Raw genomic sequence first — 26,189 nt, 5'->3', positions numbered from 1 at the left:
CAGATTTTTTATTCACTTGATTTTTAGATTCACTTGTTGATAGATATGTATTTGTTGTCACTTTGTTGTTCATAATTTTTATCTTTACCTTTTTCTTCTTTTCCTTCTTCTTAAATAATACCCATCAGCATTTCATATAATACTGGTTTGGTGGTGATGCACTCCTTTAGCTTTTTCTTATCTGTGAAGCTCTTTATCTGACCTTCAATTCTGAATGATAGCTTTGCTGCGTAGAGTAATCTTGGTTGTAGGTTCTTGCTATTCATCACTTTGAATATTTCTTGCCACTCCCATCTGGCCTGCATAGTTTCTGTTAAGAAATCAGCTGACAATCATATAGGTACTCCCTTGTAGGTAACTAACTGTTTTTCTCTTGCTGCTTTTAATATTCTCTCTTTGTCTTTTGCCCTTGGCATTTTAATTATGATGTGTCTTGGTGTGGTCCTCTTTGGATTCCTCTTGTATGGGGTTCTGTGTGCTTCCTAAACTTTTAAGTCTATTTCTTTCACCAGGTAGGGGAAGTTTTCTGTCACTATTTCTTCAAATAGGTTTTCAATATCTGCTCTCTCTCTTCTCTGGCACCCCTATAATTCGGATGTTGGTATGTTTGAAGTTGTCCCAGAGGCTCCTTACACTATCTTCAACTTTCTGGATTCTTTTTTCTTTTTGCTCTTCTGGTTGGGTGTTTTTTCTTCTTTGTATTTAAAATATTTGACCTGATTCTTGGGATCCTCTAGTCTGCTGTTGGGTCTCTGTATATTATTCTTTATTTTAGTCAGTGTATGCTTAATTTCTGATTGGTCCTTTTTCATATCCTTGAGTGTCTCACTAAATTTCTCGGAAGTTTCTAAAAGATTCTTGAGTAATCTTATGACTGTGGTTTTGAACTCTATATCCAGTAGTTTGCTTTCCTCCATTTCTTTCATTTGTGACATGTTTTTTTGTCTCCGGATTTTGGCTGCTTCCCTGTGTTGATAGAGTGGCCTTGTATGCTAGGTGTCCTATAGGGCCCAGTGGCTCAGCCTCCCTAATCACCTGAGGTGAACACTCTTGGTGCACCCCTTTGTGGGCTATGTGTACAGTCTTGTTGTAGTTAAGCGTTGATTGCTGTTGATATCACTGGGAGGAATTGACCTCCAGGCCAATTGGCTGTGAGGACCAGCTGTGTCTACAATGGAAAAACTGCTGAGCTGGAGACACCCTTATTGGGCATAACTTGCTTCAGTGTGGCTTTAGTGCTCACTGAGTCTGCCCCTTGAGTGTGTCACTTATGGATCTGAGGAGTTGTAATCTGGATGGTCCCACTCTGACCACGGGGTACACTGGCTGTTGGATCTCCAAGGAGGTGCAAAGTCAGCCACCCAGCAGGAACTACAGAGAGAGCTGCAGATTCCTCCTCTTTCTTTGGGGTTTGGAAGTGCCCAGATGAGGCCCAGCTATGAAGCAAGGGTGACTGCTGCTGCCGGGCCTTGGGCCTTCTTTTGAAAGCTTTGGAGCTCTCTGACCCAAGTGCAATTTGTTGGGTTCTAGGCTGCAAAAGGCCGGGCCATTCATACGCAAAAGCCACTGCGCACAGCTTGGGTGGGGTTGTAAATTGGGTGAGGCGGGGTCTCAGGGAATCACCAGGGCAGAGCAAACAGCAATGGCTGCCCGTAAGCCCTGCCCCGAAGAGGCCCTCGGGTCTCTGGTCCCCTGGCATCGTGCAGGAACAATGATCACTGCAAGCACTTCTGAGAGAAAGCCGCGCTTGCATTCCAGCCTGATGCCAGACAGTCCAATTTCTCCCCGTATGAGTCTGGGTCCCCAGAGTCTTGCCTAGAACTGGAGTTCAGAGCAATCGGGGCTTGTATCTCCCTCCCCATAGGAAAAAAAACAGCAGCGCACCCATGCCAGGCCGTTTTGTGCGCACCTCCGCACCTCCTACCAGTGTCATTGCGCTTTTTTCTTTCCTTCTGGTTGTAGAACTTCCACTCAGCCAGCTTTCCCATGGTTCTGGATGATATTTGTTTTGTCTTTTAGTTGTAGTTTTGATGTGGTTGTGAGAGGCAGCAAGTACAGGTGTTTACCTATGCCACCATCTTGGTTCCTCCCCAAAAGTCTCACTTTTATCCTTTCTTGTTTTCTATTAAAACATGTCATTGTGTTGGCCAAAACCGGTTTGGCTCAGTGGATAGAGTGTCAGCCTGTGGACTGAAAGGTCCCAGGTTCGATTCCGGTCAAGGGCACGTAACTTGGTTGCGGGCACATCCCCAGTAGGAGGTGTGCAAGAGGGAGCTAATTGATGTTTCTCTCTCATCGATGTTTCTAACTCTCTATCCCTCTTCCTTCCTCTCTGTAAAAAATCAATAAAATATATTTTAAAAAAACAAAAAACAAAAAAACACATGTCATTGTGGCTGGAATAATAAGACTTTATTCCCTATGAATTATGTAACAGTTTTAAAAAATCTAAATCTTAAACACTCCTTTAAAGTGGAAAAGTTAGGGTAATTCTCTGTGTGTTTTCAGGCATGGGTAGCTAACTTTGAAAGACCTCGAATGAATGCCAATTCCCTGCTTGCTAGCCCTACTGGACTCAGTCCTTACCTCCGATTTGGTTGTTTATCATGTCGACTATTTTACTTCAAACTAACAGATCTCTACAAAAAGGTATTAATTAAAATTGCATTATTTTATTTTATTTTATTTTTTCAAGATACTTCTTTAAAAATTGCTTTTAATATTTTTTTGCTTTTTAATCTTAGGTAAAAAAGAATAGTTCCCCTCCCCTTTCCCTTTATGGGCAATTGTTATGGCGTGAATTTTTCTATACAGCAGCCACAAATAATCCACGCTTTGATAAAATGGAAGGAAATCCCATCTGTGTTCAGATTCCTTGGGATAAGAATCCTGAGGCTTTAGCAAAATGGGCAGAAGGCCGGACAGGTTTTCCATGGATTGATGCCATCATGACACAGCTTCGTCAGGAGGGTTGGATTCACCATTTGGCCAGACATGCAGTTGCTTGCTTTGTTACACGAGGTGACCTATGGATTAGTTGGGAAGAAGGAATGAAGGTAAGTGTTCTAACTAATGTAGCATGTGTTATTTTGAAGGACTGTATACTTTACTAAGATATTTCCTAGAAGTTGTCTATTATGTTTGTTCATTTACTAGAGGCCTGGTGCACGAAATTCGTGCACGGGGGTGGGGGTGTCCCTCAGCCCAGCCTGCACCCTCTCCAATCTGGGACCCCTCGAGGGATGTCGGACATCCCTCTCACAATCCAGGACTGCTGGCTCCCAACTGCTCACCTGCCTGCCTTCCTGATTGCCCCTAACCGCTTCTGCCTGTCAGCCTGATCACCCCCTAACCACTCCCCTGCCAGCCTGATCGATGTCTAACTGCTCCCCTGCCAGCCTGTTTGCCCCCAACTTCCCTCCTCTGCTGGTCTGGTCACCCCTAACTGCCATCCCCTGCAGGCTTGATCACCCACAACTGCCCTCCCTTGCAGGCCTGGTTCCTCCCAACTGCCCTGCCCTGCTGGCCATCTTGTGGTGGTCATCTTGTGTCCACATGGGGGCAGGATCTTTGACCACATGGGGGCAGCCATCTTGTGTGTTGGAGTGATTGTCAATCTGCAGATTACTGGTTTATTAGATAGGATAGAGGCCTGGTGCACCGGTGGGGGCCAGCTGGTTTGCCCTGAAGGGTGTCCCGGATCAGGGTGGGGGTTCCCTTGGGGCGAGGGTCCTGTGGTGGTTTGCAGGCTGGCCACGCCCCCCAGCGACCCAAGAGGAGGCCCTGGGATCTGGGATTTATTTATCTTCTACAATTGAAACTTTGTAGCCTGGAGCAGAGCCAAGCCTTCTGCTCGCTCTATGGCGGCAGCCATTTGTTGGGTGTGGGAACCCCTTTCACGTCCCGCGTGGTTCAGGGTTCCGGTTCAGGGTTCGGGTTCTGGAGAAGGCCGCACACAAATGAAAAGAGACTTGGAAAAGTATTAATTTGGAATATTGGGGGCCAGGCGGGAGCCCAACTCTAGTGGAAGGACTACCCTTTGCTCTGGCCTTGCAATCCCTTTTATTGAGACTATGGGATACGCCCATAACTTTTAGGCAGGAAATTCCAATAACAGAAATTTACATAGGAGAAACAGACAGAGGTGGATGCTGCTTCAGCTAACAATGTTTCAACTAAACAGTGAGTGATCAAAACAATTAAGGTTGTTGACCAGCCTTCCCAGTTTCCTGTCCACATCCTTCCATCAGTGGTAGAATGATTGGTTTCCGGCAGTTGGGATTTATTTATTTTCTATAATTGAAACTTTGTAGCCTTAAGCAGAGGCCAAGGCAGGCCAGGGTGTGTGGAAAGCTTGGCTTCCTCCATTGCCGGGGAAACCCCCAAGCCTCCCTCCTGCTCTCTCTGTGGCTGCAGCCATCTTGGTTGGGTTAATTTGCATACCCCCTCCTGATCGGCTGGTGGGCATGGCCTGTGGGTGTAGCGGAGTGATGATTAATTTGCATATTACTCTTTTATTAGATAGGCTAGTTTAGTTTTTCACTGGTCAAAGAATTTAATTCCTGCAATACAATCACACTTTTGGAGACCAGTATGGTGTAATTGGACAGGAGATATGGCAAAAACTGGTTCCATTAATTTCAAGTCACTTCTGTGGCTAAACCAGCCTCGCCATCAAGGGAAATATAAGATTTAACACTCTGTACTTAATTGCATTGACATACTTATAGGTAATCATATCTGTCACAGAAAAGATTCACCCAAGAGTTTTTAGAAATAGTGAATTCATAGCATACATTTGAAAATATATATCCTTTCACTTCACTTCAACTTCACAACTTTTTGGTAGTACTTTCATTATGTAAAGTGAAGCATACTTTATTTTATAGCATCATATTGGTTATACATAACAGTACTTATATTTTTTACCTTCCTACTTATATCATAAATTTCCCCTCTCCAATACCAGTTCTGATCCTGGTTTTTTTTTACGTCTGTTATATTTCCTAGTACAGAGTTTACATGAGGAAGATGTGTAACACCTACTTCATGAATTTATTAAAAATCGTTTATTTTAATTCTGTTTTCCTCTTGGATCAAGAAATTCCAAACTTATTTCAACAATAAAGATTTTAAAAATAAATAAGTAAATAAATAACTGATATTCCAAACGTAAACTTGGCATTTTCCAAGGTCATTTAATTTGGATGCTCTCTTTAGGTAGGCTGGTTTACCAAGCTTCTACGTTTCTGTTGGTGATTTATTTGTTAGCATTTTTGCTTTTTTGAAAGTGTTTCTTGCTTTTATGTTTCTTTCATTTTTTAATCTCATATTCCTTTTAAATCAGTGACTTAAATAATTTTTTACCCTCCTCCCACATAACACTGCCTTTTGGGAGAAGGGAGAAAGGTAAATTCTATTCAGAAATCCACTTATATTATTGATATATTTCTTTTCCTGAAATAATTCATAGAACAAAACAGAGACAAGGAAGCTAACTTTGGAATGTTTAATTTTATAGTTCTATGCTAGATTTTCTTTGTCTTGACTTTTGATCTACAGAGACCTGGAAAATGCTTGCTTTGAGAATTATGTGTGTGCAAACTAATTGGTTACTATTACTTCTGAAGGTATTTGAAGAATTATTGCTTGATGCAGATTGGAGCATAAATGCTGGAAGTTGGATGTGGCTGTCTTGTAGTTCCTTTTTTCAACAGTTTTTTCACTGCTATTGCCCTGTTGGTTTTGGTAGGAGAACAGATCCCAATGGAGACTATATCAGGTAAATTAAGGGTGATTGTTATTAGTTTGGAGTAACTAATCCAGGAAGAGCTTTTAATGTTTAACACTTTAAGTATACCCCTCATGATAGTCAGCAGAGATGAGGAGGAGGGTAAACAAATCATTAAAATGGTACTGATTTGATCTAGGTCATTCATAGCTAATAAATAGTTTGTTATAATTTGCTTATAGTTCATTTTATTAATAATTTTTCTCCCTTCTCCCAAAAGGCGATATTTGCCTGTCCTAAGAGGCTTCCCTGCAAAATATATCTATGATCCCTGGAATGCACCAGAAGGTATCCAAAAGGTAGCCAAATGTTTGATAGGAGTTAATTATCCTAAACCAATGGTGAACCATGCTGAGGCAAGCCGTTTGAATATTGAGAGGATGAAACAGATCTACCAGCAGCTTTCACGATATAGAGGACTAGGTATGTCAGTAACTGCCTTTGATTTGCTTCTTTGGCAGCTACCCTTGCTTTTACCTTGATCATAATTTAGTAGGATATTTTTTCCCTTTAGGTCTTCTTGCATCAGTGCCTTCTAATCCTAATGGGAATGGAGGCCTCATGGGGTATTCTACTGGAGAAAATATCCCAGGTTGTAGCAGCAGTGGAAGTAAGTGAAAAGGAAATTTCTGTATTTAACATCAAGAGATTAATAATCAAATATATTGTTTATTAAACCTCACTATGTTTTTAAAAATCTCTCTTTAAAATGTATGTAATAATTCTTTGTACATGTGCATACATGTGTACACGCGTACATACAACACACACCCTAACTCCATTTTAGTGACATATTAGATAGAAAGCATCATTACATATAGTAGAATTTAGGTCAAGGTAAAGATCTTCTTGCAAACTGAACAAGGAGAGCAATTTTAAGGATAAAATAAAACTCAAATATCATATTTTCAGAATGCTCATTATTTTTTACTCTCTCTAGGTATATATCAGCTATAAGGTAATAAATATAAGGTCAGTGGCCCTGTGAACATGGCCAAAAAATTTATCATAGACCTCTAGTCCTTTGCACGTGAGTTTTTCCTTACGAAGTCTGATTTTAATGTTTTTCTCTATGATATATGTTTAGTAGCCACATATATATATATATATATTTTTAATCCTCACCTGAGATCATGTTTATTTATTTTAGAGAAAGAGGAAAGGTGGGGAGCGAGAGAGGGAGAGGGAAAAACAGAAGGGGAGAGAGAGAAAGAGAAACATCAATGCACGAGAGTAATATTAACTGTGGTCGCCTCCCGTACACACCCTGACCGGGCATCAAACCTAAAATCTGGTATGTGCCCTGACCAGAAATCGAACCTGCAACCTTTTGGTGTACAGGATGACGCTCCAACCCACTTAGCCACCCAGCAGGGTGCCACATATGTTCTTAATTCGGGTAATAATAATGTCAAGAAGTCAGTATATATTTGCAATTTGAATAATTATGTCAGTTTTCAGAGGTTCTAACAAAAAATAGCATGAAGCTAATTAATTTGTAGTCTTAATATAAACTACTTAGAATTTAAGTAATTTTACTGTGTTTTAAATACTAACAGGTTATACTCAAGGGAGTGGTATTTTACATTATGCTCTTGGAGACAGTCAGCAAACTCACATATTAAAGCAAGGTAAGAATAAAGTGTTGGAGCCCAGCCAGTTGGCTTAGCTGGTTGAGCGTCAACCAAAAAGGTTTCAGGTTTGATTCCTCATCAAGGCACACACCTAGGTTGTGGGTTTGATCCCTCGTGGCACATATGGGAGGTATCGGAGGCAGCAGATCAATGTTTCTCTCTCTCCCTTTCTCTCTAAAATCAATGGAGATTATCCTTGGATGAGGATTTTTAAAAAAAGAAGAAGAAAGCATTTGAGCATACTGTTGTGTCTCTTCACCTTTCCTATTTTAAATATATATATTTTTAAATGTGTAGGAAGAAGCTCCATGGGCACTGGTCTCAGCAGTGGGAAACGTCCCAGTCAGGAGGAAGACGCACAGAGTATTGGTCATAAAGTGCAGCGACAGAGCACTAATTAGGTAAATATTTTATAGCCTTATTTCTTGCTTTAGTGGACTGTGTAATCAATATAAATTAAGATAATTTCCAAAATGGAGCTAACCTCTCTATTTTCAGACCAGAGAGGCATAAATTTTTCAGTGATTGTTACAAAATCAATTAGTTCTTAGACAAGAGAAATGCATCTGTACTGACCAAAGTGCTGTACTCAGTTTTCTGGTCATCTCAATCAATTATATTTAAATGTGAAAAGCTTATAAATTTGTGCTCAAGTTTTATTTTTCTCAGAAAGACATCTTACTCATTTCCTCCCTATGTGACAAATCTAAAACAGTTAAAGTGACTTTTTAATTTTAGTGGTATTAATATAACCCCTTTATGAATTTTTCCCCAAATCTTTGCCTCTTAAGTTTTTATAAATTTACCTGTTGTGATACTTTTAAAATCTAAATTCTTTCCAGTTGGAAATAGTTTAAAGTTTTTTTTTTTAATGTTGACCCTTTTTGGAAGTATCAAAATGCCATGCCTGTATTCAATTCACTTATCTACGGGATACTATTTTGTGATTTAAATTTATATGAAAAGTATCTTTTAAATATATTTTTATTAATTTCAGAGAGGAAAAGAAATGGAGAGAGAGAGAGAGACATCAATGATGAGAGAGAATCATTGAGCGGCTGCCTCCTGCATGCCCCCACTAGGGATTGAGCCCACAACCCGGGCATGTTCCCTGACCAAGAATCGAACCGTAACCTCCTGGTTCATAAGTCGTCACTCAGCCACTGAGCCACAGCACAGCTGAGCTGAAAGTATTTATAGTGCGTTTGACAGTTTTTGAAGACATTTGTTTCTTCAGTTATCTTAAACTATTTATATTTTTTAAATTATTACTGTTTTTTATTGCCAACTTAATTAGACTAAATTTCTTGAAAATAAGATCAGTAAATACTCATCAAATTTTTGTAATTTAACTCCTTGCAATTAAGCTTTACCCAGTTTTCTTTTTTTTTTCTCCCCCCCCCCCCCCCAAATCACAGAAAACATTCAGGAGGAATACTGTTCCAGCTGAAATTGGTGGGGAGTTCAATACTTTTTTCAGTTGAATTATATTAAAATGTTCTTCGTTGATGGAAAGCAGTTATTTCTAATCATATTTCTGTGGTTTTTAACTTTTCAATGAGTTTCACATAGGACACATGGTAATTTGTATATAAAGAACTTGGTAAAAGACTTTGCTTAATGTAAATATAAATATCACAATTAGTATAGACCCATCAATATATTTTTGATAATTTTTCATGTATGGTAAAAGTTAAAGTGGCAAACTGATATTCTGATAATAAAAAAATCAAAGTTTTTGATTGTCAATGTGGGAAAATAGGAGGTTTTTAGACTTTCTTAAAAGACTTTGTTAAAATTTTCTTGACATTGTTTGCTCTAACTTTGCACTCTTTGATAATAATGTTTTAGGAAATGTGTGTAATCAAAATTGGTAGTTTATAGCCTCTGTTAACAGACAGTATATGTTTTAAAGCTTCATGTATGCCTGTTTGACCAAACTTGTGCAATAATCATGTGTTAAGTTCTCTTTGTCTCCCTTTCTTTGTTCATTGACAGGTAAAGTGACCTTTGTTATTAAAGTATATGCATATATGGAATCTCGTGTATTTGGTTGTTTTTCTTCTCTTCTTCTCTTTTTACTTTTTGTTTGTTTTGAGAAAGGGGGAGAACATTGGTTTGTGAGATGTGATTACAAATTAAAGATATTCTATAAACTACATGTCACCATTCTGAATGAAGGAATAGCCACCATATACAGGGGTGGGCAAAAATAGATTTATAATTGTGAATACATGAAACACAGAGTTTATTCTTGTATTATTATTAACTAGAGGCCAGTGCATGGATTCATGCACAGGTGGGGTCCCTCGGCCTGGCCTGTGCTCTCTCACAATCCGGGACCCCTTGGGGGATGTCGGATAGCCAGTTTCTGCCCAATCCCTGCTGACCCGATCCAGACAGGAGGGAGCCTGATACCCGCAGGCCCGATCCCCACCAGCCCAATTCAGGCAGGAGGGAGCCTGATCCAGACAGGAGGGAGCCCGATCCCCACAGGCCCGATCCAGACAGGAGGGAGCCCGATCCCCGCAGGCCCGATCCAGACAGGAGGGAGCCCGATCCCCGCAGGCCCGATCCAGGAAGGAGGAAGCCCGATCCCCGCAGGCCCAATCCAGACAGGAGGGAGCCCGATCCCCGCAGGCCCGATCCAGGAAGGAGGAAGCCCGATCCCCGCAGGCCCAATCCAGACAGGAGGGAGCCCGATCCCCGCAGGCCCGATCCAGGAAGGAGGAAGCCCGATCCCCGCAGGCCCGATCCAGTCAGGAGGGAGCCCGATCCCCGCAGGCCCGATCCAGGAAGGAGGAAGCCCGATCCCCGCAGGCCCGATCCAGACAGGAGGGAGCCCGATCCCCGCAGGCCCGATCCAGGAAGGAGGGAGCCCGATCCCCGCAGGCCCAATCCAGGAAGGAGGAAGCCCGATCCCCGCAGGCCCGATCCAGACAGGAGGGAGCCCGATCCCCGCAGGCCCGATCCAGACAGGAGGGAGCCCGATCCCCGCAGGCCCGATCCAGACAGGAGGGAGACCGATCCCCGCAGGCCCGATCCAGACAGGAGGGAGCCCGATCCCCGCAGGCCCAGTCCAGACAGGAGGGAGACCGATCCCCGCAGGCCCAATCCAGACAGGAGGGAGCCCGATCCCCGCAGGCCCAATCCAGACAGGAGGGAGACCGATCCCCGCAGGCCCAATCCAGACAGGAGGGAGCCCGATCCCCGCAGGCCCGATCCAGGAAGGAGGGAGCCCGATCCCCGCAGGCCCGATCCAGGAAGGAGGGAGCCCGATCCCCGCAGGCCCAATCCAGACAGGAGGGAGACCGATCCCCGCAGGCCCAATCCAGGAAGGAGGAAGCCCGATCCCCGCAGGCCCGATCCAGACAGGAGGGAGACCGATCCCCGCAGGCCCAATCCAGACAGGAGGGAGCCCGATCCCCGCAGGCCCGATCCAGACAGGAGGGAGCCCGATCCCCGCAGGCCCGATCCAGACAGGAGGGAGACCGATCCCCGCAGGCCCAATCCAGACAGGAGGGAGCCCGATCCCCGCAGGCCCGATCCAGACAGGAGGGAGCCCGATCCCCGCAGGCCCGATCCAGACAGGAGGGAGCCCGATCCCCGCAGGCCCGATCCAGACAGGAGGGAGCCCGATCCCCGCAGGCCCGATCCAGACAGGAGGGAGCCCGATCCCCGCAGGCCCGATCCAGGAAGGAGGAAGCCCGATCCCCGCAGGCCCAATCCAGACAGGAGGGAGCCCGATCCCCGCAGGCCCGATCCAGACAGGAGGGAGCCCGATCCCCGCAGGCCCGATCCAGACAGGAGGGAGCCCGATCCCCGCAGGCCCGATCCAGACAGGAGGGAGCCCGATCCCCGCAGGCCCGATCCAGACAGGAGGGAGCCCGATCCCCGCAGGCCCGATCCAGACAGGAGGGAGCCCGATCCCCGCAGGCCCGATCCAGGAAGGAGGAAGCCCGATCCCCGCAGGCCCAATCCAGACAGGAGGGAGCCCGATCCCCGCAGGCCCGATCCAGGAAGGAGGAAGCCCGATCCCCGCAGGCCCAGTCCAGACAGGAGGGAGCCCGATCCCCGCAGGCCCGATCCAGACAGGAGGGAGCCGGATCCCCGCAGGCCCAGTCCAGACAGGAGGGAGCCCGATCCTCGCAGGCCCGGTCCAGGAAGGAGGGAGACCGATCCCCGCAGGCCCGATCCAGGAAGGAGGGAGACCGATCCCCGCAGGCCCGATCCAGGAAGGAGGGAGCCCGATCCCCGCAGGCCCGATCCAGGAAGGAGGGAGCCCGATCCCCGCAGGCCCGATCCAGACAGGAGGGAGCCCGATCCCCGCAGGCCCGATCCAGGAAGGAGGGAGCCCGATCCCCGCAGGCCCGATCCAGGAAGGAGGGAGCCCGAACCCCGCAGGCCCAGTCCAGACAGGAGGGAGCCAGATCCTGTGCTTTGAACATCTGTCCCCTTGTAGTCAGTGTGCATCATAGCAACCGGTCAACCGGTCATTCAGTCGCTTAGGCTTTTATATATATATATAGATTGTTTCTTTTCCATACTAACAACTATAAACATACTTTTGCCCACCCATGTATTTAGTAAAATAGGATTTTTCAAAATTATTCCAAATAAGAATATTGTCTTCCAAATACTTTAACATTTATAAAAAAATAAAGTTACCTGCAAGATAGATGTAAAACCAAAGAGTTTTTTTTCAAGTAATGGGGATTGTAACTGTGAATTAGTACAGGATAACATATTAAGAATGTGGGCTCTGATATAAGCATAACCAATGGACGCAAGACACTGGGGGTTGGGGGGTGAGGGCATGTGCGGGGGGGGGGGGGGGGTAGGGGAGGCCGGGGGAAGGTCAATGGGGAAAAAAAGGAGACATATATACTACTATTTGTAATACTTTAAACAATAAAGTAAAAGAGTGTAGACTCTGAGTATACATTCCTTAACGTCTTTCTCTTCTCTGTCTCCTACTCTGATTCCCTTTTCCTAAATACATGTGAGATACTTTGGTTAGTCTGGATACCAAGTCCCTGTATATCAGGAAAAAGAGTTCAATAAAACCACAAATAATAAGGTGTTGTTTTTTTTATAAGGGTAACTTAAAAGGAAAAGGGTTACAGGACAAGCACTTTGCTACCCTATAGTATACAAAAAACAGTTCATTCTAGAATATCATGGAGATCAAAGTCAATCTTGAGACAAGGAGTCAGGATTCTTGCATTAAAAAATATCAGTCCCTCTCAGCAAAGCCTATTGAGCACAAATTGGGTACTAAGGCTAGTCTCAAAGATTTAGTTCAAATTTCCCGAGTCCCTACCATATGCCAAGCATTATTCATAGGAAAGTAAATTCATCAGTACACACAGGGAGTTCACAAGGTGAGAGGGCAGCGTAGAAGAATCGCAGTGCTGTATGTTAAGGCTGTGTTAGAATTGTGCACAGTGCGCTATGGAAACACTAGGAAAATCTGACAGCTTTCCTGACTCCCAACTCCCACACACCAGCATAGGACAACTAGGCAAGGTCAGGGCATACTGTCCTTGGAAACATTTAACTGGAGTTGCGATTTATCATGTTGTTGGTTGTTAATGTCTTTGTCTTCCACTAGAATGTAAACTCCCAGAACAGGAAATGTACTTTATTCCCCTTTGTCCTGTCCACTGATGTCTGTCTTCTCATTGCCGTTTCCCATGATTGAAACTTAATTAGGCATGCCATAAATATTTGTTGATTGGATGGATAAACGTGAGAGTAAATGAGACAGACACTGAGCCTGGTTTTAAGGAGAAATTAATTTATTGGCATCACAAGTAGTCATTGGAATGTAAACCATTTGGCAGTTAACAAAAAGGCAAGTACTTAGGTGAAAATGGCAGGAGGGAGGTTTTTTGTTTGTTTGTTTGTTTGGAGGGAGGTTTTTAAAGATGAATCAGACACCTCTGACTGCTGGGTGGGGGACTGGAACAATGGGTCGTAGAAAGGCTCCATATGTTCCAAAGAGATTTGGGGCTTTTGTAAATTAGTTCTTTGCCTATTGGAGTATTTTGGGAATTCTGAACGGCTCTAGCTTAAATACACAATGGTTTCTGAGTTAATTCTACGTTTTTTCTTACGGGTTAGTGACATTCCCCAAGGGACCAAATAACTGAAACTCCCAACTTTTATAAGTCGCTGGAAAGGAAAGGGTGTGAAAATGCCAGAGGCAATAATTTGCCTGCACCCGGCTCAGTTCCCTGGAAAGGTGATTCCCACGCCACCCCGCCCCTGCCCCCCGCCCCCCGCCCCTGCCCCTGCCTGCGACCCGGCCCCACCCCGCCTCTCCCCGCCCCACCCCGCCTCTCCCCGCCCCACCCCGCCCCTCCCCGCCTCTCCCCGCCTCTCCCCGCCCCTCCCCGCCTCTCCCCGCCTTGCGGCATCAATGGGCGTCCGGAGGGTCACGTGGCCTGCGCTGCGCTCGGATTGGCTGCGCTGGGGGCGTGAATCTGCGGGCTCACGGGTCTCCCGTGTTCTGATTGGCTACCGGTGAAGGCAGGTGACCTAGTTGGCGCTGCTGAGGGAAATTCACAAACCGCGCCAGGCCCAGGGCCTCGTTCCTAACCCGCGGATAGACTACGGGCCACCGTAATCCTCGGCCTCGTGAGGGCGGGAGGACAGAGCCGGGGGCCCGTGACCCACTGCGCCTTGCAAGGAGCAGACGCCTTACAGGTGAGTCACGCCCTTTCTCCCCCCGGCCCCGGGGGGTAGTCGCGCCCGGCCTGGCCGTGGCTGTGAGGCGGGGGTTCCGGGGCCGCCCGCCGCTCAGCTGCGCCTGCCTGGCCTGGGCGGACGCCTGGGCGCCACGGGTCGGAAGTTTCTCCGGAAAAGCGCAGGTCGCGCTCGATGAGTGTGTGGCTTTCGATCGCTCCCCAAGATTCTCTTCCTTGGGCCTTCGGTTTTCCTTGCTTTTATACCCATGGGGGCTTATTTGAAACTCAGAAGTTCGTACACGTTATAAAAATAGAACTTAGTTGAGATTACCGATTATAGAGTGGCTCGTACATAAAAAGGATGCGTATTATAGAAGTGGACTTCACTCCTCAAAAATGTCTAGGAAACATGAAGTTTCAGATAATAGCTCGCGTTGTGTTTTAACAAACATTTACCAAGAGCGTTATTATGTGTAGGGCACAGGGCTAAGGGCTGGACTCTGTTGGGTTTGAATACAAGGTCTGCCCTTTCTTAGCTGAGCAACTTTGGACAGGTTACTTTTCCTGGTACTTTATCTGTTTTCTCACCTTTAAAATGGGTTGTATAATGAGTTTTCTGAATACTCTGTGGTTTTGTTATTAACTCATTTCATCTTCACAATCACCCGGGAGGTAGTGTCCCCGTTTTCCTTATGATCAAACTGAGGCAGAGGTGAAATGACTTCCTCAAGTCACAATACAACATGACAGGAATTAAGCCCCGGCAGCCCACAGTTTTGGCCACTAGGTTGGGTAGCTTCATGGTCTTAGTTTGTCCATTCAGTTCCGGTTGACAAACACTGATTTTATTCCTCTGTGGGCCAAGTTCTTTGCTTGGTACAAAGATAAAGTAGAAGAGTCAGACCCTGCCCTCCCAGTCCTTTGTTCATAGTGGGGCTGCAGGGTCTGAGTCCTGCTTAAATTAATCCTGCTAAAATCTTTTGCAAACAAGTGTTGGTTTTTGTTGTTGTTTTGTGTGTGTGTCTTTTGGTTGTTTGTTTTTTGTTGTTGTTTTTTTGAAAGAGAGTCTGTGGCTCTCATCATCAGGTTCTCTGGTGGGTCTGTGATCCAGAGGTATGAAGAAACATTTTAGCAGAAGAGCTAATATTAGCATAATGCCTGACACATTGTGTGAACTTAAAGCCAAAATACTTCTGATTGATTGAATAACAGACTTACAGGAATGTAGGGATTGCTACAATAGGATCAAGAGTTGGTTGCTATGAAGGAGCACACACAAAGGTCACAGGACTAGGAATGCCTCCTAGACTCACCTGTGTCAGCCCACCCGGTAGAGGGTAGGGAAGCAATTCATTGGAGTATGGTGGCCAATCTCTGCCTCATGGAGGCGAAACAGAAATAACACATGAACAACTGCAGCCATGACAAGTGGCACAGAGGAACCATCCATAGTTTCAAGAGAGTCTACAGTATCATGGGGACAGGAGGTTTCATCTGTTTATGATGACTCATGCTCTACTGTGTATGGACTGGGAAGACATGCTAAGCGAAATAAGCCAGACACAACAAGACAAATGTATGATTCCACTTATATGAAGTACCAAGAACAGGCAAAGTCATAGAAACAGAAAGTAGAATAGAAATTACCAGGGGCTGAGTGGAGACGGGAATGTGGAAATACTGTTTAATGGGTACAGAGTTTGTGCCTGGGGTGATGAAAAAGTTCTGGAAGTAGTGGTAGTGGTTGTGCAACATTGTGAATTTACTTAATGCCACTGATAAAAAAGGCAAACGGCAGGAATAGTTAAAAGGCAACACAGATGGTCAACATGATTTAAGAAAAGTTCAGCCTCACTAATAATAAAATGAAGTTAAATTAGTGTTGAATTCATTATCACATATTAAATTTCTAACTGATGAGAGAATCACTCATACTGCTTGTGAGAATATAGGTTGGGATCGTTTTTCTGGGTAGTACATTAACAACTGAACTTCACACATCTCCTCTTCAGTAATTCTATTCCTAGAAGTTCATCCTAAAGGGGAAAATATGAAATGTGCAGCAGATATTGAGCATATAGCAAAAAATTACAAATAGCCCAACTGCTCAATACTAGGAAGTAAATTACAAAATTAGAGTATGTTCATCCCATATATCATGCAGTCATTTTATATATTTAGAGCACTTTTGATGCCAAGGTATATATAGTGGATTAAAGAATAAAATACATATAAGAGGGTAGGCAAAAGTAGATTTACAGTTGTGAATACACAAAACACAAGAGTTTATTCTTGTATTGTTACTTATTACTGGAGGCCCGATGCACGAATTTGTGCACTGGTGGGGTCCCTCGGGGTGGCCTGCGGAGATTGGGCCCCAGCTTGGGCAGCCCCACCTGGCACCCCGCCTGGTCTGGCGCTGCCCTCTCACCTGCTCCACCATCCCACCAAGGTCCTGCTCTCGTTGTGGCCCATCAGGGCTGACAGCACCTCCACTGCCGCCCGCTGCCAGCGCAGTGTTGCTGACGTCCACCATGTTCCATGCCGCCCCCTGGTGGTCAGCACATGTTATAGCAAGCGGTCGAACTCCTGGTCAAGGGGACAATTTGCATATTAGGCTTTTATTATAAACTAGAGGCCTGGTGCACGAAATTTGTGCACGGGTAGGGGGTGTCCCTCAGCCCAGCCTGCACCCTCTCCAATCTGGGACCCCTCGAGGGATGTCCGGCCGCCCGTTTAGGCCCGATCCAGGACTGCTGGTTCCCAACTGCTCGCCTGCCTGCCTTCCTGATTGCCCCTAACTGCTTCTGCCTGCCAGCCTGATCACCCCCTAACCACTCCCCTGCCAGCCTGATTGATGCCTAACTGCTCCCCTGCCAGCCTGTTTGCCCCTAACTGCCCTCCCCTGCAGGCCTGGTCCCCCCCCAACTGCTCTCCCCTGCAGGCCTGGGTCCCCCCCAACTGCCCTTCCCTGCAGGCACGGTCGCCCCCAACTTCCCTCCTCTGCCAGCCCGGTCACCCCTAACTGCCCTCCCCTGCAGGCTTGATTGCCCCCAACTGCCCTCTCTTGCAGGCCTGCTCCCTCCCAACTACCCTCCCCTGCTGGCCTGATTGCCCACAACTGCCCTTCCCTGCAGACCTGGTCCCTCCCAACTGCCCTCCCCTGCTGGCCATCTTGTGGCGGCTATCTTGTGTCCACATGGGGGCAGGATCTTTGACCACATGGGGGCAGCCATCTTGTGTGTTGGAGTGATGGTCAATTTGCATATTACTCTTTTATTAGATAGGAAGATTTTGTTAGTACTACAACTGTAAACCTACTTTTGCCCACACCTGTACAATGTGTATTGATTGTAGAGGAGCCACAGCATTTGTGCTTTCCACTTTCGTAGTAAACTATGTTTGTTCATCAGAGAGAGAAAGAGCTAGAGCAAGACAGACAGCTTTAATTGCTCAGACAACTCACCTGAACACATCATAGTTCACTCTGGAGTAAGCAGGCAATGGGAGGCAGCCCACTTTTCCCTTAGCCTCACTGGGCAAGAACGTCATGCTGTGGTCAATGTAGTTCTAATATTTAATCATCTGTCACTTTTTATACTGTAACTCCAGAGTAAGTCAACTACTTCATCTGGTGCTTAGCCAAACACTGGGATCTGTTCCAGGCCTGGAGGAACCCATGGTGCGGGACTTACAGAAGATAGCATGTTGGTATTCAGTGTGGTGCCTGCTTAGGAGATTTTCAAGGAAATTTTTGAGTTTCTGCAATTTTCACTTGATAGGCTGAGCTTAGAACCTAATTGTCATGTATAAAGCAGATTTATGTATTTAAAAATTATAATAAAGGGGCAAGAAGCATAGAATAAAACTGTACTTACATGTCAATATGAATAGTTTTCTATAGGTGGTGGGATTATGAAAGATTTTTTCCATTTCCTTATACTTTTCAGAATTTGGCAGATTCTCTATAATGAGACTGTATACTTTCATAAGCAGTTATTTGCTTATAAAAGCATTTACAATACAGTTTTCACAATTTTCAGTTATTCTTTGTATAATGTACTTTTCCCAAAAAACAATTTAAAGTCACATTACTACAAAAATTTTAGCTCCATGTTTCCTAGTAATGGCTACCATTTATTGAGCACTTATAACATACCAGGCTGTGCACAAAGTACTTGACGTGCATTTTAGCCCTTGCAATATTCCTATAAGGTTTACCTGCTGTTCTACTACACAGATGATGCTATTGTTATTTTAATCTTATTGAACATTTACTGTGAGGCTGTATTCTAATTACTACTTGTTTAATCTGAGGTTAAGTAACTTTCCCAAGATGATCCCATAAATTAGAGCAAGGGCAGTTGGTGAGTTTGGCTGCTGAGCCACACTCCTTCCAGCTGGTGGTACAGATGTGAGGCTCGAAGTTGTGGGATTCCATGACAGTGGGGTGTGGGACTCCAGCCTAGATGTACCTCCTTGCTGTTAAAATCCTTGATCTCAGAAATTTAAAAAATATTATTTCTATCTTGGCTATTAGAGAGTTATTTAAGGAAACTGGTATTGGGAATTATCTGAAGAAAACTCCGGTTGAACTACTAGAAGTAAAACAGAAGCTATGCCTACAATTACTTTCGACATCATAGGCACTAACTGAGCTATTTTACCAAAAGTAAACCAAAATGAGAGCATTGTTCTCTGTTTATTTTTCCTTAGAAAATAGAATAATCATTTATTTGGAGTAGTTAGGACTTGAAAGTGAGGAGTCCTTGCCCTAACCAGGTTTGACTCAGTGGATAGAGTGTCGGCCTACGGACTGAAGGGTCCCAGGTTCGGTTCTGGTCAAGGGCATGTACCTTGGTTGCAGGCAAATCCCCAGCGGAGGGTATGCAAGAGGCAGCTGATCGATGTTTCTCTCTCACTGATGTTTCTAACTCTCTATAACCTCTCCCTTCCTCCCTGTAAAAAATCAATAAATATATATATTTTTTTTAAAAAGTGAGGAGTCCTGCCGAAACCGGTTTGGCTCAGTGGATAGAGCGTCGGCCTGAGGACTGAAGGGTCCCGGGTTTGATTCCGGTCAAGGGCATGTACCTTGGTTGCGGGCACATCCCCAGTGGGAGGTGTGCAGGAGGCAGCTGATCGATGTTTCTCTCTCATCGATGTTTCTAGCTCTCTATCCCTCTTCCTTCCTCTCTGTAAAATATCAATAAAATATATTTTAAAAATAAAAAAAAAGTGAGGAGTCCTTGGCATATGTGGCAAAGGCATTATTAAAGGCAGGGATTGGAAATGGCTTTTTCCCCCCAGTTTTCCTTCAGACCTACAAATACTAAGGAAATGCTGTTAACTATCCAAATAGCAGCCCTACACTTTTGTGGTAGAGCCAAGACACTTCAACCTCAGGTACCAAAAGTTAAAACAACAAACGAGGCATGTTTTCATTACCAGAAATATGAGAAAATAGTGCAAAGGCTACAATGCATCAGGCACAGTGTAGCATCTCTAGGTAGCTAAAGCTGTCAAGTGGGACAGCTGGTTAGACTGTTAAAACGTACTAGTGACCCAGTGCATGAAATTTGTTCACATTAAAAGGGAATTAGAGGAAATATTTTAATATTGCTATTTGCCCTTCTCTATAATAGAAGTGTCAGAGATGAAAGAAAATTAGTAAAACGTCTATGAAAATCTTTCTCCTGTCAGAGTCTGGGGCGCACCACGGGAGCCAGAGTCAAGTCCCTGCCCACCCACATGTGCCTCGAAATCCCGCGAGACCCAGACCTGTCCGGCCTCACCCCCATTGGGCTAGATCCAGACCCGGCCGGCCCCACCTCCATCAAGCCCTGCCGGGTGGGGGTCGCAACCTCAAGTCCCCCGGCCCGGGGCAGGGTGTGCGGCCTGAGGTCCCCCGGCCTGGGCCGGGGCAGGGGGCACACCTTGAGGTCCCCGTCAAGCCCCACCGGGCAGGAGGACACAGCCTCAGGTCCCCAGCCCAGTGCCACGCAGCCTCAGGTTCCTGCTGATGGTTAAGGCTCGTTGTGGGAACTTGGCCTCTGCTGTGGGCGCAGCCATCTTGACCGTTATGGCGTGATGGTCAATTTGCATATTCCTTCTTTATTGGATAAGATGGTCCCCATTCCACAGCTGACATGCCACTCCCATGGCTCCGCTGGGGCAGTCACACATCTCTCTCATTGTACCTGTCTAAGACTTACTTTAATTCTGGACTTATAAAAAATTTTTCACATAATTCTCATAGAACAAGCATATATTTAGTGACTCACTTTAAATAAAACAAATTAACTGACTTATTTGGGTAATAGTTATTCAGCAAAAATATTTTCTCTGAAATATAAAATTAGAGATGACGCGCCCCCCCCCCTTCTTAATAAGTATTTGCTTCTGCTAAATATCACCTTGAAAATGTAAAATGTTAAAAACAGGAACGAAGAATCTCTGTGTGTATGTAAGTAAGTAATATATGTCTTCTAAAGAGAAACATATCAGAGTTGTAGGAGGGGAAAGTTGTGTCAAAATAACATCTACGGTCTGTGATTCTTTGAACTTTTTGTGGTCTTGCTACTGCACTGTGAAAGAGAAATAACTACTTCACAAGGTGGCTGCAAAGCTCAAATGACAATGTATTTATAAAGTATAAGATGTCTAAGTTGTGAAGAAGTAGTTACTTGACAAATTATGTAAGAGGATATATTTAATATTCCACATGCATAGTTTTCCTGTCTAATTTAAATCCTTGTTATTTCCATGCTTACTGCTTACAGCTCAGGTTTGTGTTCTACAAGTCAACAACCCATATGTTAAATCCTGTATTTTCTTTCTTACAGGCACCCTGAGTACCTTCTGGCCGGTGGGGACTAGCTGGTGGATTTCAGGCATGCTGTGGAAGTTGCTGATGAGATCCCAGCCTTGCAGGCTGTGTTCTTTCAGAAAGATGCTATCAGCTCCCACATACAGACCTTTTTTAGCTTGCTTCACCTATACAACTAACAATCAGTCTAACAAAGAAAATCAAAGAACAGTGGAAAAGCTCCATAAATTTTCAGTGGACATCAGGAAAATTCGCAGATTAAAAGGATGGGTCCTTTTGGAGGATGAAACCTACGTTGAAGAAATTGCAAATATTTTACAACAACTAGGTGCCAGTGAGACTGCGGTAGCCAGTATTTTGGAACGCTGCCCAGAAGCCATTGTCTGCAGTCCAACCGCTGTTAACTCCCAGAGAGAACTGTGGCAGTCCGTCTGCAAAAATGAGGACGAGTTAGTCAAGTTAATAGAACAGTTTCCAGAATCTTTCTTTACAGTTAAAGACCAGGAGAACCGGAAACTGAATGTTCAGTTCTTTCAAGAGTTGGGACTCAAAAATGTGGTCATCAGCAGATTTTTGACAACCGCACCTAGTATTTTTCATAATTCTGTTGAGAAGAATAAGCAAGTGATAAGGATTCTCCAAGAGAGTTACCTAAATTTAGGTAGCTCTGAGACCAACATGAAAGTTTGGTTACTAAAATTATTAAGCCAAAACCCATTTATTTTGTTAAATTCTTCTGCAGCTATAAAGGAAACACTGGAATTTCTCCAGGAGCAAGGTTTCACAGACTCTGAAATTCTCCAACTTCTGTCCAAACTGAAAGGGTTTCTTTTTCAACTTGGCCTAAGAAATATACAGAACAGTATTTCCTTCTCTAAAAATGCTTTTAAATGCACAGATCACGACCTGAAGCAGTTAGTTTTGAAATGTCCTGCCCTTTTATATTATTCCGTTCCCATTTTGGAAGAGAGAATTCAGGGATTATTAAAAGAAGGAATTTCCATAGCTCAGATAAGAGAAACGCCCATGGTTCTGGAATTAACACCGCAGATAGTGCAGTACAGGATAAGGAAACTGAATTCCTTAGGCTACAGAGTAAAGGATGGACATCTAGCAAGTCTAAATGGAACGAAAAAAGAGTTTGAGGCTAACTTTGGTAAAATCCAGGCCAAAAAAGGAAGGCCATTATTTAACCCTGTGGCACCGCTACATGTTGACGAGTAACTCACTGGCTGATACTGCTTCCCTCTGGCAGTGCAGAGTGCAACTGAGTAGCAGAGACACAGGATCCAGGCTGTTTGTAGGCACCAGTCATTTTACCTCCAAGTAAATATCCCCCAACTCATATGCTATATTATAAAATATAAATTACATTTGTTTTAAATAAAAGTTGCTAATTTTGATCTTAGGCTATTTTTTAAAAAATATCTTGTACTAGTCAATGGCACATTAGTGTGATATAAGTGAATCATGTCTAAGAAACTGACAAGTGTCATTTTTAAAAAATTTATTTTTATTGATTTCAGAGAGAGGGAGAGGAAGAGATAGAAACATCAATGATGAGAGAGAATCATTGATCAGTTGCCTCTTGCACACCCCTTACCGGGAATCGAGCCTGCAACCTGGGCATATGCCCTGTCTGGGAGTCAAACCATGATGTCCTGGTTCATTGATTGACGCTCAACCACCAAGCCACACTGGCCAGGGAAACAAGTGTCTTTTTTTTTTATTTATCTAGCACATTTCATCTGGGATGTAGACCCAGCCTTCTTCCTCACCACCAGCTCTGAAATATCACTACTGTGGTCTGAGTTCTGTAGCTTAGTGTTAAAGTGAAACATCAACAGATTTCTAATACTTCTTTTTTTTTTTTTTTAAGAGAAAGCTGATTTTATCTCCTGGTTGGAATGAGTATCTTTCAGAACCAAGTATTACTCATCCAGAAAGAACAATGAGAGCTTATTTGTATGGTCAGCTTGTTTAAAATTGATCATTTTTCTCTCTCATGAAGTGCTTTTAAGTGCATTCATTACTTTCCCCTTTTACAGATGAGGAAACTGAAGCTTAGAGAGGCCGCTCAGCTGCCAAGGGACAGCCCAGATTTACTATGATCCAACTTCTTTTCAAACCTTGTGAATAGAAAAAGGATTGCTTATGAGTTGGCATGAAAAAAGTCACCCCTCCCTGACCTGCCAAAAGAGTGAGTACCAACAAATTTAGGGATTTTTATGAAAACTTCTCTGTAAAATGCCTTCAATTTGAAATGAGCTAATTCATATACATTTGAAGTACATGGAGCATTTTTAAGAACTTTCTGAAAATCCAGGTCTGCCTATAAAAGGGAAAGTGTGTGATGGTTGGTACTTAAGTAGCATTTCACATTTCTATTTCTTAATCTTGCCAAGATAAACATTACCCAGATAAAGACTGGCCCACTTTCAGCTGTGGAGTTTGAACTTTGTCACAACCAAACGATTGACTCTGATAGTCAGACCTCTGCACTATGTGTGCATGGCCTTTTCTTAAGGAAAATATTATGAAAAATGCAGGCCATGTCTTCAGCAAATGCAAGTAGCCCTCACTATCCGATTCTTTAAGTTCCTTAGGAGAGAAAAGAAATCTACGCAGCACCGAGTGCCAGGCACAGTGTGCTTTGCAACACTAGGAGTTCGGTACCATTGTTTACTGGTCTGCAGATGAGAAGACTCGGGCACAGCAGAGGGTTAGTTCCTCACCCAAAGTCACATGGGGATGTTTGTTCAAGAAAAGGAATGGCAGTACAGTGGGGGCAGGGTTGAGGGGCAAAGGGAGTGGTGTAGGATAAGATGAGTATCACACGTCCATCTAAAGAGCAGAATCTCATTCTGAGTGCAATGGGAAACCCTTGGAGAAACTAGATGCTTTCAGTGGTGCTTTGTCAATTGTCTCAGTTTGAAATACATTGTATATTATGTGATCACCTTTTAAATGTTAATTTTTGAGATGTCTACTAGATATCTGAGCAGAGATGTCAAAGAGGCAAATGCTAAAGTCCAGAATTGTGAGAAGTTAGGAATGGAGATAGATATCCAGGGGTCATCGGCATATCTATGAAACGTAAAGCTATGGCTCTCAATGAGCTTATCCAGAAACAAAGTGCAGATTTGTAGCAGTGGCTGTCCAATCCTGGAAAGGGTTCACCAGTGGAAGTCTGCCAAGAAAAGAGGGCATGGTCAATAAGATTAATGCCATGGAGATGCCAACTAAGATACAGACAGGTGACTAATGGATTTGGCAAACAGGAAATCATTAGTTGGCCTTATCAGGAGTGATTCTGGTGGACTGAGAAAGGTAAGAAAGCAACTGGAGTAGGTTGAAAGGCTAGATGAAGAGGAAGAAACTGCAGTTTTTTTCAAGAAATTTTTCTTTAAACAAAGCAAATACTAAGATTTGTTTACTAGTACATGCTGATGGGTATGACCCAAGAGAGATGGAGATGGAAAACTGTAGGTTTCATATCCTCCAAGAAGTGAAGGTGGGCAGACTTTGGATAAGCACACAGATACTAGTCCTGGTCTGAGTGTGGCATCAGGTGTAGGCAGGTTGATGGAGTGGGTGGTAGGAGAGGCAGGAGAGTTGCTGTCAGAGAAGGACAGTAGGATGGGAGATGGGAGTATGTATAGCAAGAGGGTTAGAAGGAGGAGGTATGAAAGTCATCTGGAGGAGTAGGAAAGTGAACATACAAGAGGGTATATAAGAAAGTTTGTCAGAATTGAGTGACCCTGTGTGCTTTGTAGCCATTATAGTCATTACAGCAGTGAAATTTAGGAGCACAGGACTGCAAGTATGACCGCCCCACGTTTGGGCTGCCAGTTGCGAGTGTCCCCCCCAAGTCCCGCATGGTTCAGGGTTCAGGTTCAGGGTTTGGGCTCTGGAGGAGGCCGCACGCAAATGAAAGAGACTAGAAAATATTAATTTGGAAATATTGGGGCCAGGCGGGAGCCCAACTCTAGGGGAAGGACTCCACCACGCTCTGGCCTTGCTATCCCTTTTATTAAGACTATGGGATACACCCATAGCCTTTAGGCAGGCAATTCCAATAATAGCCAATCAGCAAGGATTTACATAAAACTAAAAGGTGGAGGTTGCTTAGCTCCCTTTGTCTCAACTAGACAGTGGGTGGTTGGCTCTGACCTTTCAGAGCTTCAAAGTTGACCAGCCTTCCGGGTTCCGTGTCCCCACCTCTCTGCTAGTGAAGGCAGTGGGCGGCTTCCAACACAGGCCCATATAGAGAACTTGAGACACATACAGTTTTAAAAATACATCTGTAACTTACTCTAACTTGAAAAGATTAAGTTTAAAATCCACATCAGCCTGTGGTCTGAAAGGTCCTGGGTTCGATTCTGGTCAAGGGCAAATGCTTGGGTTGCGGGCTCGATCCCCCGCAGGGGCCGTGCAGGAGGCAGCAGGTCAATGATTCTTTCTCATCATTGATGTTTCTCTCTCTCTCCCCCCTCTCTCCCTTCCTCTCTGAAATCAATAAAAACAGATTTTTTTAAAAATCCATTATATTGACTTTATATTCCCTTAGATTAAATGTTACTACATTTTCTTTTGTAAACCTTTGAGTCTGCCTTTTTCCATTCTTGCATTCTTATTCAGATCTTTCTATGAATAAAATTTAAAATAATTCAAAATCAACAACAGAGCAGGGGGAGATACTCTTACATAAAACACTAGAGTCAAATTTTTATTTCCTGTGTGAAAAAAAGACTCTAGTAACAAAATTATTTCCTTTAAGTCATTTAGTGAAATATAATTACACTAAACTCATTTCTGTGGCAAAATGTAATTAGCTGCCACAGTAAATATGGTCACCAGGAAGTTCAAGCTAGACAGCCTGGTAAACCTAGCACAGGCAGCACTGAATGCCAACAGCAGAATTAAGGACTTGTTACTGATGGCCCCATTTCCGTTTCTGGACCTAAACTGGAGAAGTGACTTCCACTAATTCAGAAATTATATAGGAAATTCAACTAACATTGAAAGACTTCCATATTTGTACGAAGAGAATATATACCCTCGAAGTGATTAAATCAGATAATGTGTGGACAGCACCTGGTGGGTAAGTAGATGCCCAATATATATCCATTTTCTACCTTACTCCAACTGGTTCCCTCCCTTTGAGTCACTTCTGTTCAGTGAGATGTCTGAGTTGGTTCCACAGCTAGGTAGGACAGAGCGAAGTGCTCACTACTTTGTAA

At 44.1% G+C, this 26,189-nt stretch overlaps 2 protein-coding genes across 7 annotated transcripts in view; both read left to right on the top strand.

Annotated features, from left to right (window-relative positions):
* The window catches only part of CRY1 (cryptochrome circadian regulator 1), a 70,836-nt gene extending 61,374 nt beyond the window's left edge, over window positions 1-9,462 (top strand). Inside the window, exons 6-13 of one of the 4 annotated variants that reach the window (XM_080662733.1) lie at window positions 2,509-2,649; window positions 2,745-3,056; window positions 5,631-5,782; window positions 6,012-6,214; window positions 6,306-6,401; window positions 7,351-7,422; window positions 7,727-7,826; window positions 8,844-9,462. In XM_080662733.1, the coding sequence (XP_080518859.1) occupies window positions 2,509-2,649; window positions 2,745-3,056; window positions 5,631-5,782; window positions 6,012-6,214; window positions 6,306-6,401; window positions 7,351-7,422; window positions 7,727-7,826; window positions 8,844-8,919 (1,152 nt within the window). In that variant the 3' untranslated portion in view covers window positions 8,920-9,462. Of the gene's footprint in view, window positions 1-2,508; window positions 2,650-2,744; window positions 3,057-5,630; window positions 5,783-6,011; window positions 6,215-6,305; window positions 6,402-7,350; window positions 7,423-7,722; window positions 7,827-8,843 lie in introns of all 4 variants that reach the window. The other 3 variants (XM_080662730.1, XM_080662731.1, XM_080662732.1) reach the window with 3 other exon arrangements.
* A 4,487-nt stretch (window positions 9,463-13,949) lies between these two features.
* MTERF2 (mitochondrial transcription termination factor 2) overlaps window positions 13,950-26,189 on the top strand; it is an 87,949-nt gene continuing 75,709 nt past the window's right edge. Inside the window, exons 1-3 of one of the 3 annotated variants that reach the window (XR_013960236.1) lie at window positions 13,950-14,136; window positions 20,963-22,272; window positions 22,995-23,146. Coding sequence is in view for 1 of the 3 variants with exons in the window: in XM_080662093.1 (XP_080518219.1) it covers window positions 21,013-22,170 (1,158 nt within the window). In the remaining 2 variants the exon portion in view is untranslated. Of the gene's footprint in view, window positions 14,137-20,962; window positions 25,555-26,189 lie in introns of those variants that run through there. The other 2 variants (XR_013960237.1, XM_080662093.1) reach the window with 2 other exon arrangements.

This window comes from Plecotus auritus, assembly GCF_963455305.1.
Source record: "Plecotus auritus genome assembly, chromosome: 3".
NCBI lineage: Eukaryota > Metazoa > Chordata > Mammalia > Chiroptera > Vespertilionidae > Plecotus > Plecotus auritus.
The sequence above is the reverse complement of the archived record's forward strand: the minus strand, read 5'-3'. Positions and strand labels throughout refer to the sequence as shown.